This window comes from Dermacentor silvarum, chromosome 11, assembly GCF_013339745.2.
Source record: "Dermacentor silvarum isolate Dsil-2018 chromosome 11, BIME_Dsil_1.4, whole genome shotgun sequence".
NCBI lineage: Eukaryota > Metazoa > Arthropoda > Arachnida > Ixodida > Ixodidae > Dermacentor > Dermacentor silvarum.
This window is the reverse complement of record NC_051164.1, coordinates 89332910-89351247: the sequence shown is the minus strand read 5'-3', so window position 1 is coordinate 89351247 and position 18338 is coordinate 89332910. Positions and strand designations below refer to the sequence as shown.

The 18338-nt window shown below is 42.9% G+C and overlaps 2 protein-coding genes across 2 annotated transcripts; one reads left to right on the top strand and one right to left on the bottom strand.

Annotated features, from left to right (window-relative positions):
- Positions 1-6768: 6768 nt before the first annotated feature.
- LOC119434091 (target of EGR1 protein 1-like) lies at positions 6769-12660 on the bottom strand. Its single transcript, XM_037701404.2, is given in 8 exon segments — positions 6769-7628; positions 9429-9582; positions 10580-10845; positions 11624-11734; positions 11736-11772; positions 11915-12031; positions 12110-12150; positions 12239-12660. Coding segments are annotated over 8 exon segments (1263 nt in total). The 5' UTR covers positions 12293-12660; the 3' UTR covers positions 6769-7145.
- A 189-nt stretch (positions 12661-12849) lies between these two features.
- Positions 12850-18099, top strand: LOC119434092 (sphingomyelin synthase-related protein 1). The gene has a single exon (XM_037701405.2). It carries the CDS (start codon positions 13013-13015, stop codon positions 14321-14323), a length of 1311 nt encoding a protein of 436 aa, XP_037557333.1. The 5' UTR covers positions 12850-13012; the 3' UTR covers positions 14324-18099.
- Positions 18100-18338: the final 239 nt, after the last annotated feature.

Here is an 18338-nt window from a genome sequence, read left to right as displayed (position 1 = left end):
CCATGGCTAGTAATAAACGTGAACAAGTTGTTTTAATTTTTTTTATGTGGAATGGTGTTAGGGCTTTGTGGTGCTAATATATGTAAGCAATACTTGTTTATAACAAGAGTCACCAGGGGTTTAGCCGGTGTGTAATGTGGATATCAATAACAAAGTTGAAAATTTCACTTTTTGTGGATTAAAGAACTTGTTAACTCTTTCAGTTTGCCTGAAAGTCTTTTGAATTTAAACTACTACTCCTGATTATATGGATGCAACCAGAAATCTCTTAAACCTTAAGATAACTAAGAAATCCAAAAATCTGCAAGAAAATGAATTTTTATTGGAGATCCAGATGTGTCTAAACACTGCCGATCATTGTCGGTGCTCTTATGGAAAAGTAAATAATATTTAGAGCTTGACAACTGTCAAATGAAAGACGCAATAAGCGCAGGAATGTGAAGCTGGCAGCCTCAATTTTTTAAATCTCTAGAGGAGTAACGAAGACGAACGAAGTCTGCAGGCACCCTAGTGGGCCAAAGAGGGAACTTGGCAGAATGTCAAAATGGATTGGACCAGCCCGGCCTGTTGCTGGCACCTAGAAAGAGTACCGAAACACGAGGACAATACAGACTCGTCTTTACCACTTATTGCGAAGAAATGGAAAATTTATGAGTGACTCGTCCATGGTGTTCTTAAAGAAGAAACTTAGTTTATGAAAGTAAACTCGCTGTATGTCTGCCAACGCTCGGGATTATTGGTACAGCACCGGGGGGTCTTGACCATTTTATCTGGCTGAGGAGGGTACATCCAGAAAATCTAGCTTTCCTATTTCTCGTGCCAAACTATGCCACTGGTCTAGCGAAATAATTTAAAAAAAAACCTGTTCGATGCAGCCACTTTAAAAGAATGGACATATTCGCCACACAGCAAATGTAATTTTAGCAAGTCGTATCGTTGCCATTGCGGCCATCTAATGTGACATTTAAGATACGGGGCCTGTTGCATCGCCTTCAACACCAGCGCTGTGCGATCAGCCCGAAGATGCACAGTGTGTCGTTTCATCTCGAAAGCTGTGCCTTGTACCGCATTCTCCGTAAATGGTGGTGCTGCCGTTGATGCACCTTAGTTAGAGATGCCTTCAGCATTCATGTGTTCACTGCTTCATTATTTATGGTGATTATAATTATTTGTGATGGTTGTACACATGAGACGGTTCACAGCGATATTCAGTAAAAGTTGGTAGGTTATTCAAATAAACTGTGTCGTGTTTGTCTCTTTTTGTTTGTTTGGACACTGGGCAGCTTGAAGGCATTGAACACTATTGTTTCATTTCTTCTATTTCTTCTGATTTTGCTGGGCTTGTGGCACATGCACATCTGTCCCACCAGTGCCACAATGCTTGTAACAGAGGCCAGCTGTGCTGTTACGGTTTCAAAATTGCTGTTCATTATTTCTAACTTTCGTTATCATGGGATAATGAAGATTTTTCAGGGGTGTAAGAAAAACTTGTCACTGTAGACAATGCTGCAGCGTATATACAGATCACATAATATATAAAACTAACTTGCGTTTTTAAATGCGTATGTGTCAAGAAAAACTTTCCTACATGAAAATTTACAAAACTGCAATTTTGGTGGATTGAAAAAAAAAAGGCATATAATTTGCTACATTGCAAAAAAAAAATCAAGATGTAATCTTCCAAGAACACTTTTCCTTAATAAATTATTTGGCACACAACCGTTGTTTAGGTACAAACATAAAAAGTAGTGTAGCGCATAAACATGAAAATTGCATGAGTTGCGACCCTGAGATTATGCATTGTGTAGGATGATAGTAAACACAACTGTATGCAACACTGTTAGCTGTAAAGCATTTGCTTCAGATTCCAGCATGTGCATTTTTTTTATTCCCTACTTGTGTTGTTCTGTGATTTTCAATTCCTTTTACCCCCCAGCACAAGGTAGCTAGTCTATGCACTGGGTAACCTCCCATCTTTCCTTCTCTTCCTCCTCCTCTAGGGCTCTTCCTTTAAGGAAAAAAAAAAAGAAATTATATAGAAACGTTTTCTCTCTCTCTCTTTTATTATTTTGTTATTATTTTTTGTGCATGCAGACGATTCTGTCGATAATATAAAGCAAGCACCAAGTTTGTGTTACAAAAAGTTTATTAGGAGCTTTTTTTTACACTAGCAATTGGTACAACAGGTGGATTTCATTGGACATTTTTATGTTTCTTATTTACACACTTCAACACAATGTACTGTTTCATAAAATTTCTCTTATATAAACCTAAACTCCCTATATCACCATGCTTTTTTTCAACACTACTAGGATGCTCCTTTAAATTAGCTGGTGGCACAATAAAGGTGGGGAAAAAAAGAAAAAAAAGTTAACATTCACAACTTCACTCTCCAACAGGCTTCTTACGCCATCTGATGTTAACAACCACAGAGCAACACATGAACTTGAATCGTCTCGAGGGCTGCATGAAATATAAAACAGCCCTGTACGAGTTGGGCTCGTTACATCTTTTTTTACAAGTACGCACGCGCTTGACAAGCTCGGCTTGTCTTTCCAGAATAGATTATGTGGGGCAGAGGGTTACTGCCCCTTTTGCTCTTCTTGTGCATACCTATGGTTGCCATTCTGTTCATTAAGAAACATCACTGACATCCTCAGTGACAGTGAAGTCGTATTTGCCGTGATTCCATGGTATTTGCCGCTTTATTCCATGGTGGCCAAAGGTTGCATGAGTGCCACATGCAGAGACATTAAGGATCAGTTTAAGCTGAAAGCAGTTGCGAGAGCTGTATGGATGCACTCAGCGATTTTTATTGCGCTCAATAGATAGCATAGTTCCAAGTAGGAACTTTAAAATTACATTAACATCAAACTGGCCAAGACACAAGTGCTAACTGCATTTCAAGCATGTTTGATCAAAGGAGTGACTAGTTCATTCTCTTGAAATAATTAGGGTTTCTTGCAGGTTGCTTGAAGGATTCCCCGTTTACATATCGTTTTTTTTTTTTTTTGTGGTTCATGCGCTTTGTTCCTAGAAATCGCAAGGTGGATCTTCTCGGCTTTGCAGTTATATTCTACTTATTCTTTCAAGCAGCCTGGTGTTTTACAGATCACCCAAGGTGGAAAAAAAAAAAACATTCTAGAAGTTACTATACTCAAAAATGTCGTGCTAACAAGTGGCAACAAACCTTTGCATGTTTTTTGTCAATGTCCATAGAAATGTGCACATATGTGCATTTCCTGCAGTATGTGCTTTAGGTACAGTGTGTGTTACATGTTAGAAGTCTTGCAATGCCAGTACGTTTTTCTTATTTGGGCTGTTTTGGATATCCCTCATAGTTTGGCTTGATTTAAGACGCCTGTCTGCTTATTGGATCAATTCTATGCAGCCACTCTGACATTTCACGTATCTTGAAGGGATTGTGGAGGACACTTTCATTGGTGGTGTGTTGCAACAAGCAAGTCTAGCCTACCCGTCAAGGCTAATGATTACTACAACCCCACTGGCTCTTTCAGCATACTTGCCAATCTGTGAACTTCATTCAAAACTTGTAAAAACTATGGACCAAGGGGGAAAAGAAGTGAATATGTTGCATACTTTCATTTTTTAGAGCTTGCCCACGACACAGGCCTTTTATGGCATATATAGGCACTTGTTGATTTACTGTTTGATGTAGCTCACAAGGAGCAACAAACTTGGAATAACAGAAACTTAATAGGCAATGCATTACTTTTTAGATCACAGTTACATTTTTCTTTTCACTTTGTTGCCGATTTCACTTGCTTCAGGAACTTCTCTGTGTGAACTTGCTCGAAGGAAGGTACTTGCTCTTGTGTCCTTTCACCATGTGAAGACTCCCAACATAAAGTTCAAAGGTTGTTGAGCAAATCCTTTTCACAAACATTTTTTTTTTTTTGTAACACAATCCCAGATTTGTAAACCTTATGAGAAATTTGGGAGGGTTGGCAGGTATGCATCCGGGGCAAAATCATGTCAGCACTTGTCTGAAAATCAGTTCACAGGCACAAGCAAGGGTCAGTCTTCAAGCGATCTTGTGGCCTTTTGAGAAAACTAATGTAACTTAAAAGATTTGGTCAGACACGCAATATGAGACTAATGGGACAAACAACAAACACCAGTTTAGGTAACTGTAGTAGTGTGTATTGGGCTGGGTTGGTACATATCTAACTTGAAGGTAACAGCTCTAAAGACAAACAAGGCGATGACTAACAAACAGTTTTTATTGCATGTCGAAACAGCGCTATGTTTGTCTCTTGTCCTGTCTTTAGCACTGTTACCTTCATATTATGTGTATTTGTGCCAAATCTTTGAAGATGGACATTACAAACCATGTAAAGTTCTACATCTTAACTGCCACATATTTACGTGGAAATCTTTGCACAGTGTTAACTAAAGCCTTCAGCTTTTTAACATGATGCCAGCAAGTTAAACAAGCATCAGGACCAATGATTTCAATCTCCTGCTGTCAGAGCACCCAAGCTGACATTTGCGTAAAGTGGGACAGTACCTCTGCCAGTGCTGTGAATTTGTGGCTTTCTGGTGACAATGTACTAAACCGTAAATCATCAGCCAGGAGAACAACTGCACTGAATTACAAGCCATGAATTTAGTGGCAAGTGTGCCTCAAATTGAATCTATGCGGGAGTATTAGCTAAGTGCCTTTGCTAATTATTACTCTCATTTTCTTGTGATCCATTTTTCTGTCTTCACTGTTAGGCATTGTGGCATTGCCAGGGTGGCAGTTCTGCACCTGAAGTACAGAGCGGTTCAATATGAAAGACAACACCTAATTGATTAAGCAACTATTGCATTTACATGCAAGTTCAAACATTGCTTGTTAGAGGGGCCCCGAACCACTTTGTGTCAAAGTCGAGAAATGAATTTAAAGTTAAACAATTTCAGGAATACTTTGCCGCAAAAAGTACTTCAATGTGTTAAGCAGAAGCGGAGTTATTGGCAATGAAACATCTCGTTCGCGGTGGTTTAGCTCCTTCTTCAATGACTTGCCCTGCGAAGGCTACGGTGGAGCGGGGTGTGCCCACAACGCTCTGTGTACTCAATGTCAGTGTAGCGCGAAGTTCAAATTTGATTTTGGATGTTCACGTAGATGCGACTATTTCTGATTTTGGCGCCTACGACGCACCAAATGTGGTTCTCCTCAGCGAGCCGCAGTGCGCTCAGCCAGCGGACTCGTTTAGGTACCCTGCGGCGGGCGCGGTATCTAGGCTACGTAGAAGACCGAAGCTACTTGCAACTCCAGCGTTTGCTTTGTGCACAACAGGGCTTGAAGCGCGCTCACGCTCATATGCACCTGTCTGGCTGTGCTACGTGGTGTGGACTGGCGTTGTCGTGCACCAGCTTTACTAACGGACAGTAGCTGCATCCAACTTGCGCATTTTGAAGCGCTCTCACTAGCTCAATACGAAGCAAAGTCTGCCAAGGCCAGGAGTGAGTGCGCGCTGGCAAATGTGCGTGTGGTTTAACCTTAAGTTTCGTGTACTTTGAAGCTAGTCGAGTGTTCAAAACTAGTTGAAATTAGCGAGGCCAGACATCTCGGCATCATTAAGCAGGGTGGCCAAAGTTTAATTCCTACGTGGGCGGCTGCGGCCAAGCGTGAGCAGATGATACTCGGCTTCTTCCAGAAGTAAATAAGTATTATCGAAATTTGAAAGCAGATTTTTGCTTACTTCAGCTTGTTTATTAAGCTACATCAATAAATATACACTGTAACAGTAGGAAGAAGCACTCTGATCCAAACATCCTTCTTGATTGATGTCAGCAATTGGCCAGTAGCAGCTGCGTATGTGAAACTGCTATATTACGAAATAAAGCATCCAGAAAAGCGTGAGGAGCGACTTCTGTTGAAAAGAGCGTTAAAGAGAATGGCAACTTTGCGCTCTGCTTACGAGCTCCATGTGCCGCGCACGATTGCAAAATTTGGCTGAGATGTTCACAGCTACGCATGCTATCTGCAGGCTGTGGTTTTTCACCAAGCCCGAGCAGTGGTTCAGGGCCCCTTTAATACTTGCAGAGTGGCTGTTGTATTGGATGATTAATTGTAGCAGTATGTTTCCTATTGAGTGAAAACAATGATAATGGATGGTCTTCAACACAATTTGGGTCCTTTTATCGATTCCCTATGTACAAGGAGTAATGATGATGAGTGACAGATAATTCATGCCTTCTGTTGCATGTTCTCAGCGGTGGCGCCACCTTGCCACTCCAACAAAGGCGAAGAGGTTCCTTGGAAGCCGTTTCATGTTTAATTCGTCTCCTAATTCCTCTCTATAATCATCTGCTCATGTGCGAGCTTATGCTGGGAGCATGACCGTGGCATGTTTGCCGTTTTCTCCTGGCCCGGTGCTCGCAGAACTTGTTTTACACAGCACTGTTTTCTCATTGGCCAACATTCGGGTGTCCATCACTCATGACAGCAATCTGCGTGATAACGAGAAAAACACCATGACAATAGCCAATTGCAAAAGTGCAGAAAGCGGATGCGGCTGCTTTTATAAGAGCTTCAAGCAACAGATACCTTTCAATTGACTATAAGTGCTCCAACTGTTGCTTGATCTTCTAAAACATCAAGTTGTGATACACTCCCTCTGACTGTCCATCTAGGACCAAGCATTTCTTGGAACTTAACAAATTTGCAGATGAAGTTTGTGAGTGATGGATGGCATTCTTTTATCCTTGGTATTAATCAATCGGTAACACAATGAAACAGCCGAAGGGGTGAAAATGTAGAACTACACCACAGACAGCTTTATTTACAAAATATGGCATTGTGGACGTGCTGCTTAGCAAACTAACAGAAGCTGCACATCTGTTTCACCGATGCGTCTTTAACAATGGTATTTGCAAGAGGAGTAACCAAACAGCAAGCTTTCAAAGGAGCAGCATGCTCAACAAAAAACGATGATAGTCCTTCAATATCCAGCCTTGCGTGTGCATTGATAAACAGGTGTCTGTAGTTTCAATGAACAGCCACGCAAAGAATCTGCATTCCTGCTCATGTTTTTGCATACCTGGCTGCAGCAGTCGCAATTTCACCTTTGGTGCAAATTATCGCGTGTACAGAAGAGGAAACCAAAAGCAAATGATTAACAACACACAAGTAGCTACTTATCACCAAAGAGAGCCTTAAACTTTTCAACATGCTTAGCACTGCGCTTGGAAAAATTTGATGCTCTAATGAGCAAGGGCGCTGTCTTCCCGCTGAGACACAGCCTGTTGACTAGCTCGTTGAGGCCCAACTCTTCTGCGTCAAGATCGCCCGAAGGGCGATGCTTTGCGTATGACAGCACGAACGTTGCGAAGGCGTATCCAGTCATGAACGCGTCGAAGCCCGCCCTGTGTAACCCTGTTGTGAATTTGCGCTCTCTGTTTGAGACTTCCTCAGGAGAGTCGGTGTCCACTTCGTCCTCTTCCATGGCAGTCAGGTCCATGGTCGAGTGCTCCGAGTCGGAAGCATTGGCGGGATCTCGGTTTGATGACCCTTTAACTCGGCTGCGTCTGCGGCGTTTGGACGCTTGGGCATCGAGGATGTCATCAACGTTGTGCGAACCACAGCATTGGTCACCCTTGCCGCACCAACCATACCGCTGCAACGGTAGTAAAAAATAAAGAATGCAGCAACTGTTCTTACAGTCAGCAGGAAAGCAGATGCAAAGAAGACATTGATGGTAGTCCATAATGAGTCATCGTCTTCTTGCACTGAAGATCTCTAGGAGACCTCTCCTAGAGATCTCCAATTATTCAGCCTGCATCAACCTAACTCACTTTATGTGTGCAATTTTTCTCGTCTCCTCTAATTCTCTGTCATCTTCAACATTTCTCTTGACAGCCATTCTGTTACTTTAAACCTGTCAGGCACCATGTAATTGTCTGTTCAAAGTTCAAAGTACACATTGCACCTTCAGCATCATAAAAAACAGTGACTAGGAATATAAAAGTCGAAATGTTTGCAAGTTCTCTGGGGAAGAAAAAGAAAAAAGAAGTAAATAAACTAAATCTGTGCAGTGTGCTTCGAAAACACCCACTCATTTCAGATAGTTCTCTGATATTAATTATTACTGTCAAAAAGAAGAAAACCCGCTACATGACAAAATATACTGGCACAACCAGCAACTACCCAGGTGCTTATGTTCAGCGCATTGTTCTAACACACACTGTGCACATTAAACTGATTTGGCAGCACTGGTCTTGTCGGAAGTGTTACGAGAAGTATGCAACAACAGGCAGCGCTGTGCACCACTTGAAAGATAGCAGATGCAATTATTCTTGCAATAAATTTATTCATAAAAAAAATCCTCTGTCTTTCTGCACATTTCTGTAAAACCGTATTGTGCCATTGTCTATACTTATTGAATAGTATTTACTTCTTTCTCTTACTTTTGGATCACTCTGTACTTTTTAACAGCGAGCTGTTTAAGCCAACCATAATTTGTGGTTCGTATCAAGAAACTATATAAAAGAAAATAAACTTTCTTGCCGAGGCAAGATTCGAACCTGTGTACCCACAGTCCCAAGGCAAGCGTTGTAACCACTAGGCTATACAGCCACGCTTGCAGAGCATGCATTTATGCGAACCATATGATTGCGTTCGAGCATCGTTGTCTTCGTCCACAGCTGGCACATTCGCACGCTCGTGCTCTGCGAGGTGAAGAAGAGGTTTTGCGCGCTATGCCCAGGAGAGAGATAATGAAAATGAGAGCAAGAGAGAGAGAGACGCATTCACGGAGTGGTTCTGCTGGAATATGTTGCATTGGAACGCGCAGCGAGAGCCGTAAGTTCGAGACGCGTGAGAAGAAATTATCATCATCATGAATAATAAGATGAAAAGCTTGCGCACACTTCCAGAAAATTCTGGGCTACGATCGCCCAGCTTCGCTGTTTCAAGCGTTGTGCGGCTGAATGCAAGGTTAAGCGTTTCTTTTTAAATTGAATAAGCTGCCACTAATTTTAACTAAATTTAGTAATTAACACACCAGCCCGAGGCTGCTGTGTTACGTCAGCAATCCCTGTAACACTTTTCAACGTGGATAAGCCAAAAATACCCATGGGGAGTTTAGGGGCGCGATCTTGTACGCGTTCCAAAATGGAACGGAGGCGTTCCGTTCCATCAAGCCGCACACGATTGGTCAATTTGAACGTCGCGGTTCAAATTGACCAATTGTGTGCGGCTCGATGGAACGGAACGCCTCTGTTCCATTTTGGAACGCGTACAAGATCGCGCCCTAGGTTTTGCCCACCCAAGCTTTGTGTACCCAAGGCTCCACACCCTGCTTACATTCTGTTGTATGCCAGCGGTGTGTGTCCTCTAACTTTGGGTGCATAACACCTAAAACTCCCTACTTTGTTTTTCACAAACTAGATATATCATCCCTAGTCTTGCAACTCACTGCGAAATTTTTGCAGATGTCTGGAGAGATCTTTGCTGGCTCCTGCCTCAGTGCACAATCTCCGTGGTCGATTGAGTATTCCTGGTTGTATTGAAGAAAATGGATGCTGACGAACTGTCGGCCCTTTGCTTCCTTGCAAGCATTATCTCTTTGCCTGCGCAGAAATTGCAAATGATAGCTGAAGACCACAGCACTCGGACTCACTTGTCCGAGTGCTGTGATCTCCCATTTCACACAAAAGAAAAGTTAGAACAATTTGTTCACCTTTATTTCTCGCCATGATTCATATAAACAAGAATTAAATGTTATTTGGGTTATACATTAATTTAGCAATTAATTAGCAATTGGTTTTCTGAGTTGTCCTAGAATGCATTTTGCATTAAATTTCCTGTGCTTAAATCAGCATGTTGAGGTACTAAATTCAGGGCATCATGAATGATATGTATTTTGGGTGTTGTGGGGTTCAATTGATACTGCTGAGGTGACTGGCTTGTGCAATACGTTCGTGCCATAATGTTGGTGACAGCTTATAACAATTGCAAGCCGAGGTCCTGAACATTAACTCCTCTATTTTGACTGTATCAACAAATTATCTTCACCCTTTGTCCTAAACTATAATAATAATATGCAGCAGTTACAGCTGGGAACTGAGACCTATTGGTCAGTGTGGCAGATAAAGACTAAAATGACATGATTGTAAAGTAATACTTCATTATAACAAAGTTGAATGGGGAGCCAGAATTATTTTGTTATGTCCATTATTACATATACGGCAATATGAATCTTGGGGGATTTCAAGGGGAATTTCACTTACTTTGTTATACCCACTATTTCATTATATCCTGTTTCATTATAATGACGTTTGACTGTAATGGGCAGTACCACGCCAGCTCAGTTTGGAAAGCTAAGGCAATGCTACATCAAGACTGTTTATGAGTACAGCTCAGTTAAAGGCAACACAGTCCCTGTGTTTACATGTCAATAAGCTACTTATAGCGCAATGCACAAACACTGCACAGAATTGTGACCCCCTTGACAGACAAGGCTGCCATTTAATATAACATGATTGCGACAATGTGAGTGGCCAGTCAAAACGTATTCCTCTGAGATTCAACTAAGTTATTTCTTGCCTAAGAAAGGGTATGCAGTACCTATTGCGGAAGACGTACTCCAGGTACGATGCTGGCAAGGAAGCCTTGGCTTCTGCAATATACTTGGTGTCGTACACACGCCCGGGGAACAAGTCGTTCAAGTCGGTCAAGAATGTCTGCAGAGACGAAGGCAATGCCAGGTACAAGCTATGGTACAGGAACACCGCGTCCATAAAACCATTGTGGAGGACAATGGGCTTCTGATGCACGACCAGCATTGAGAAGAGCTTGCGAAGGGAGTGTGCCTTGTCCTCTGGATGGTTGGGCTGCATTGGAAACAAAAAGCATTGACACTATGCACTATGCTGTCAATCAAACAAGAACTTATTTGTTAATTCATTTGTTTTCAACTAATTCTATGGTGTATTTAAAGACCAAAGTAGGCAGATTTATAGGCGAGTTACAGCAGAAGCAAAACATAGACGGCACACAACCTCTTTACAGCAACGAGCATTAGAGTAATGATCTTTGAAAAAGTTAGAGCTAACATTCTTTCATTACTATTTTCACCATGACGTAGTTGGCACGATTTGTGCCTGTATGCATAGTTTCGGGTCTTTTAAAAATGAGATATGTAGTGATGAAACATTGCACTCTCTCGAGTTACTGCTTGGCAATGGCGGTATTTACGCTTTCCTGTGTTTTGTTTGTCTGTGATGATGTATACATGTCGATACAAAGATGTTCAATGTGCAATAAAAGCACAAAAAAAAAAAAAATGGTAGAAATTAGTGAAATAGTCTCATTTGCACAAACTTGTCTGAACATACATGACATTACCAGCAGCTGTCTAATCTTTGCCTGCAAGCAGAATTAAATGCTAAAAGATAATGACTTGTTCAAGTAGCTAATTGATTAATCTGCTTAGGTTTCTGTAGGCATTCCAGATTTAAACAGCTGTCGATGAGCAAAGGTGTGTGTCTGTGCTCTGATACCATATGGAGGAATGGGTGTTACGAAGCATGCAACATCGATTCCCCCCCCCAGGTGAACTTGAGTTGCAAAATTGCTAGAGATGTATGTGCATACAAGAAACAAACTTACGCGATCATTGCCTCGGTAGTAGGAAACGCCGAGGGAGTATTGTCGGTTGAAGTCAAACCCATGACTGATGAGAAACTGCAATGATGAGGGCTCCACGATGTAATTATCTTGGACACAGGATAAGTATGTTGAATGTCTGAACGGTAAATCTGCAGAAGACATGCACGGTTGAAATCGCCAATCAGTGACTGGTCACGAAAGCATGTTTTATAGATTGGCGCAAATACGTCGTGGACAAGGCTCTCTCTGTGTCTTTACTAACGCTTACATTTGCGAACACATAGGGCTTACCTAAGAGGGCCAGTTTCCGCCGACCTGGCATCTTGGCGAAAACACGAAAGTCCCATGGATATGATGGCTCTCGTGTCAGCTACACGGGACATTGCAATGTACCGATCTTCCACAGACCTGTGCGAGAAAAACAAAATAGTCTCGGCGCAAAGTGATCACTAATGTCAGTAGACGTAGCAGCCTAAAATAAACTACTTGGCATTGATATCTTTCCTCTTTCCGATGCCACTAAGTTCCTGCGGAGAGCACAAAGTTGTTAAAGCCGCAAGTCGCAATGTGAAAGTACCAATGTTTTCAAATCTAAACGCACTCATGTCGTCTTACCAGATCTATAGCTACGAAGAGGGATGTCTTCACGGCGAGAACTAAGAAGGCCATATATCGGCGATGTTGTCTTTCGTAACGTCAACGACAGGAACGCTCGTTAACTCGCTCATCGTAAATCCCGCGCTTATCACCTCAATCGCTAAGCGTTGATCGCTTGCTACTACCGACGTCACCACTGCTCACTAACGTTCAAGAATGAAGCGTTCATGCTTGAGCACCCGTTTCCAAATGAAAATCCGGCGCCCCGAGCTTCAGCGAATTGTTTTGGCGTGTAAACGAAACGCGCACGTTTCCGCGCGTTTGTCGCCGGCACTGCAGTGCACTGGAAGTGCGCTTCCCTGCAGGTAGATTGTGTACGGGAAGTCTCGTATTTTGTCGCCATTAGTTCCTCGCTTGCTTGAAACTTCTCATTCTTCTTGTGGAATCGCAGCTTCGTTAGTTTTATTTATGACGAAGGTACCGACACAATTTGACCCGGATGCTCTACTTTCCGCCGGTGACCCCGCTTGTTTTTCTTGCTACGTATCTCTCTCTCCCTAATGCTCTCCTCGGCTCACTTCCGCTTCGTACCTCGTACCGCCGCTTGGTGTTGTCGTGTTGTGTGTTGTTGCGAGGCTGCAAGGCGTGCGGCAAACCTGCCAGCTCCCTGCCATCGCAGGTGAAGCGAAGCGTCAAGTCGTGCGATGCGTCGCCGACGGATGGGCAACGTCGCTACTGTTCTGGCCCAGTCTTCGCACCTCTAACCGACGACAGCGCGAGCGACGAGACGCGATGGCGGCGGACAAGCCAGTAGAAGAGTGGACGGTAGGCGACGTCGGCGGATGGCTGCACGACGTTGGCTTGGGCAGGTACGAAGCGACTTTCGGCGAGCACCTGATTGACGGGCGCGCTCTGTTGACTATCTCGGAGTCAGACCTGCGGAAGCCGCCGCTCGAGATACGGCTTCTGGGGGACATCAAGAACCTGATGATCTGCATCCGAGAGCTGCAATGGCAGAACGTGGCCGCTGTCAGGCAGCTGCTGGGACCCGGCGAGCTGGTGCCCGCGTCGACGGCCGCGCAGACCATGAGCCGCCGAAATTCGACGCGCAAGAGGCGCGGTTCCTCGGACGACACAGCGCCGTCGACCGACATTTCCTTCGAGTACGACGACGATGAGAACACCGACGACGGCTACTCCGTCGGAACGGCCGCTGCGAACGGGGGCGCCTGCAAGCAGCGCCGTTTCAAACCCGAGATCTGGAAGACGGTGGTGGGCATGCTCTACTTCCTCGCCGTCACCTGGATCACCGCCATCGTGATGGTCATTGTGCACGACCGCGTGCCCGACATGCAGACCTACCCGCCGCTTCCCGACATCTTCCTCGACAACGTGCCGCACATTCCCTGGGCCTTCGCCATGTGCGAGTTCACGGGCCTCGTCCTCTTCATCGTGTGGGTGTGCATCCTCGTCTGCCACCGGCACCGCTTCATCCTGCTCCGGCGCATGTTCTCCCTGTTCGGGTCCGTGTTCCTGCTGCGCTGCATCACAATGCTCATCACCTCCCTCTCGGTGCCCGGGAAGCACCTCCAGTGCAAGGCGCGCCACGTCGGCGACTTCTCGGAGAAGATAAGCCAGGCCTTCGTCATATGGCAAGGAGGCGGCATGCTGATCCAAGGAGTGCGCACCTGCGGTGACTACATGTTCAGCGGACACACGACTGTGCTCACGCTTCTCAATTTCTTCATCACCGAGTACACGCCGCGCTCCTATTACTTCCTGCACACGACTTCCTGGGTACTAAATCTATTTGGCATCTTCTTCATCCTGTCGGCGCATGAACACTATTCCATAGACGTGTTCATCGCCTTCTACATTTCCACCAGGCTCTTCCTCTATTACCACACCCTGGCGAACAATAGGGCCCTGATGCAGATGGACAGCAAGAGGACGCGGATCTGGTTTCCACTTTTCTACTTTTTTGAGTCCGGCGTGGATGGCATTGTTCCCAACGAATACGACACGCCTTTTAGTTTGCTAAAGTGGTTCAAGCGCAAGGCAGCCAACATTGCTGTCAAGTTCAAATTCATCAAGACCCTTTAGTGCCATGAAGGTGGCAAGGGAGCACAAATTGCGCCGAGATGCAACTGACACCGTCAGCTGTGGTATATTTTTTCAAAATCTGTTGCTACAGGTTTTTGTACACAGAATTTGTGAATCTTGTCATGCAAGGCTGAGGCAGTGATTCCCATACAGTTGGAAATTCGAAGTGCTTAACCAATCAAGCATGCCCTGCGTACAAGCCTCTTGCATGATACTCATGCAGCAACGTTCCACTGCCCTTGGCATCATCAGTCTGTCAACATGTTTTTCCTGGAGCTTACTAAGATTGCAAATTTCCGCACCATGAACAGGTCTCAATCTTCGTCTGCAACAGGCCATATGGAACGCTCATTTTAATTATGCTGTTTATATTCATGGGGCACATTATCTCCATAATGCTACATATTGTGCTGTGCTGTTCCACAGTTAAATTTTTTGTGCACTCGTACATATTGTACTAGTGCGTCGAGTGCGATGAGTTCACGGTGATGCATCTGAACGTTCAGCCACGCCACATTGTTTCCACGTTTTCTCAGCATTTTGCCAGGTAACCAGTGCTTCAGCTTACTAAGGCCGCAAATTCCTCTTGCTTTGTTTTGCCTTTGCTCTCATGTACTTCCCAAGTAGCCTTTCTAAACATTCAGGAAGTCGTCCAGGAATCATTATTTTTGAAAGTACATTTAAATGTCCTCATCGCTTAGTTAGCTATATGGTGTGCACATTTGGGCACGACATCTCTGGTGTGTCTTTATTTTGGTGAAATTATTCTTTCAGCCGTGTGCTTATCATGATGGCTGAGCACGCCATTGTCATAACGGTTAAATGAACAATACTGTGCCATTATCTTAATGGATAGATACACCAGACTGTCAGAAATTGGGCATCTTTCTTGAAATGCGTTGCGCAATGTCTGGCTCTAGTTAGGCATTTAGTGCACCATCATTTCTTAAGTTCTTGCTAAAAGAACATTGGCATTGTGTTAATGCTTGGGAATTCACTCTGCATGGCTGTAATCTTGAAAACCTTTGCAAGACATGTCAATTCACATGCTCATGGTGTTTGTGTAAAATCCTGCACCAGATAGGTCATGTGCAATACTGTATGCCTGTTCTGAATCACTCGCACGGTGACCCTGCAAGCTTCTGCTCTTGTTTGCGCACTTGCGTGGGTGTCAAGCAATGCCTGACACATCGAAGTTCAAAGCAGACTTCACATGTGTTTGCAGGTGTTTGTTTGTACTACATCAATGTGCCTATGCCTTGAGCATTGATAGAACGATGATGACACATACATTCTCGATGAGTGTGTGCCAGTTTTAGACTTTGTTGGAAGCATTAATGAGAACATTTGCACATGCCAAAAACACCGTCACTTGCCCACGTAACTTTTCGTAATGCCCAGCGCAAAGAAGCTGTGACGCTTGTACTGTTGTTGACGCCGTAGATGATCGCTTTGTTGTTGCTCTTGGAGACATGACTCATGCCTGTTGTTTAATGAAATACGATTTGTTGCGCTTGAAACAGTGTTAAAGCAGGTGTAGCTTGACTGTGTGCCATGTTGGCACCTACATTGAAATTATTTTTTTTGATGACTTGTGCACTCATAACTCACAAGCACAATGTGAAAGAGTGCGCAATTTAGAATAATAGTTTCTGAAGCCTGGCTGCATTCTGTTATTTTTTAGTATTAAAGTACAACTTCTTGAGACAACTTTTGTTTAGTATGCACAATTCATTTATAAATTTTGATCAGCCGACGCTATTACTTTAGTTAACATTGATTGACATTGTATCTAATGTATTATTGCAACTCTTTGTCTTCCATATCTAATTAAAAAATGGATCAGCATGCTGCTCTGTGCCTTTGCTTGTTCCAGTGCACTTAATTTTCACTTGGCATTGTTGCTTGTAACCTGTATTTTGTAAAAGAAAAAAGGCATAGCCACTTAATGACTCCTTAGGCTGTGTCTTCATTGTTTGTGCATGAGCAGTCTTATTTTGTGCATACTCTTAAAAAGGAAAAGACTTGCTTGGAAGCTGACTTCAGTTCTCCTATTTAAATAGATGTGGAATGCAGAAATACTTTCATTAGATCATTGCTAAACTGTTTTGAACATACTATTGTATTCAAAATAGTAAGTTAGATTCTTCTGATATTAGTAGATTCTTAATTCATGCCCTCAACTTTGTAAAATCAATATTTTCAATCGTTTAACTTATAAAAATATACATAAGCGCCCGCTTTACCACTTCATAACTCTGCACCTGTTAAAAAATGTATACGAGGTTGCAGTTTACTTTTAAAGTTATGTTAGCTTATAATGGAATAAGCTCAAGAGAATTGTGATGTGTTTATTTACGGTGTATATGTGGGGTTGCTAATAACTTTGTGGTTCAACTTATTGAACTATTTTCAGATTTTTGGCTCTTGAAAAAAAAATTTTTAAGGGCTGAATCAAGGACTCGTTATGTGCAGTTACTAAAATTGAACTTCCCTCTTTTAAATGCCGCAGGTTAATTCAGATTATCCCAGGTGTGACTGAATGAGAGTGTTTTTGCATTTCATATGTATTTTTTTGAGGAGGGCCTGAGATAAATGTTTCCTCTTAACAATCACTACTACCACATCTGTGTTACCAAGTTATCATTCCTTGTCTTTTAAAGTAAAAGTATTACTGCCCCCAAGCATAATTTCCACTCCACATTGTTATCACAATGTATAAGTGCTGCCGAGTGCAGATTTTTTTTTTTTTTTTTCCTTTGTATGCATGTTAAATGTAGTTGACACTCTTCGGTGGTATTTGTGCGATACACAGCTAGGCGATTATGTCGCGGTTCATAGCAGTCATTGAAACTATTTGAGAACCCATAAGTCACGAAAAGACTTGAAAAATAATCCTCAAATTTTGTTTTCTGCTGAGCCAAGCAGATTTTTGTGTGGGCATCTGGCCACAAGGTTGGTTCCAAACGTCAAGCTGCTGCAATTCTTCTAGTAGCATCGTGGTGCTTGGCGGTGGTTTACTTGCGGTGGTTTACTTGTTTTTTTTAAAGCTTTTTTCCTTCACATGCGATGGAAAAAGAAGTTTTCTCTTTGTTGAAAACAGTATTTTGTTTTGACACAGCGTTGCTTTGGTACTTCATTGTGCTTTGTCTGAGACATAAAAGTGCTGAAAAACTGTTTAATTTTCTTGCACAGAAAGTGCTACAACCTTTGTACATGAACTGTTGCAGCCAGGGAGTTATACACATTGCAGCAATCAGTTGTTCGTTGTGCAGACCTTTAGCTTATCTATGTCTGCCACATGGAGTTGCCCACCACGAGTCAAAAACCGAGAACCTTCAAACACTCAGTTGGCTGTGTGTTGCGCCACCACAGCAGCCTACCTCTAGAGACTCATTATATATATATATATATAGTTTATTTAGTCCCTCAAAGAGTGATACATTATAATTGTCGCTGTGATATATGTTAAAGGGATTAATATGTTTACATATATTTTGTTCTGTATTATGGTTCATGTCACTCGTGGATCTATCTCGGAAGGTGGCGTATGTGTACTTCGATGAGGCGCTTGCACAAGAAAGCCCAAAGTTGGAAGTTACCGGCTATAAATTCCAAACACCGCAAGTTGTAAATTTCAAAGCTTGCATGGCCTATGCAACATTTGTCCTTTTGTTAATTATGTAACAAGTTGCAATAACTTATGTTAAGCTTCTCCTATTTATGTAATAACTGGTGGATAAGTTATTCAATAAACTTAAATTTACATGATAAAATTGGTTGAATGTTTCTGTTCTTTGAAGAGGCTGGCTGGCATGCTGTACTGGTACTGCACATGCAATTGCAGCGTTCACTAAGCATCAGTGTTGCTGCCTGCACTGAATGTTTCATGAACAAGTTAACATAGCACTATATGTGGCCATTTTGACTCATCTAGTAGCTTGCTTGCATTCGAATTTCACGAAGAGGTGGCGTTTTGCAAATAATTTTGTCTGTACACTACAATACAGTACTT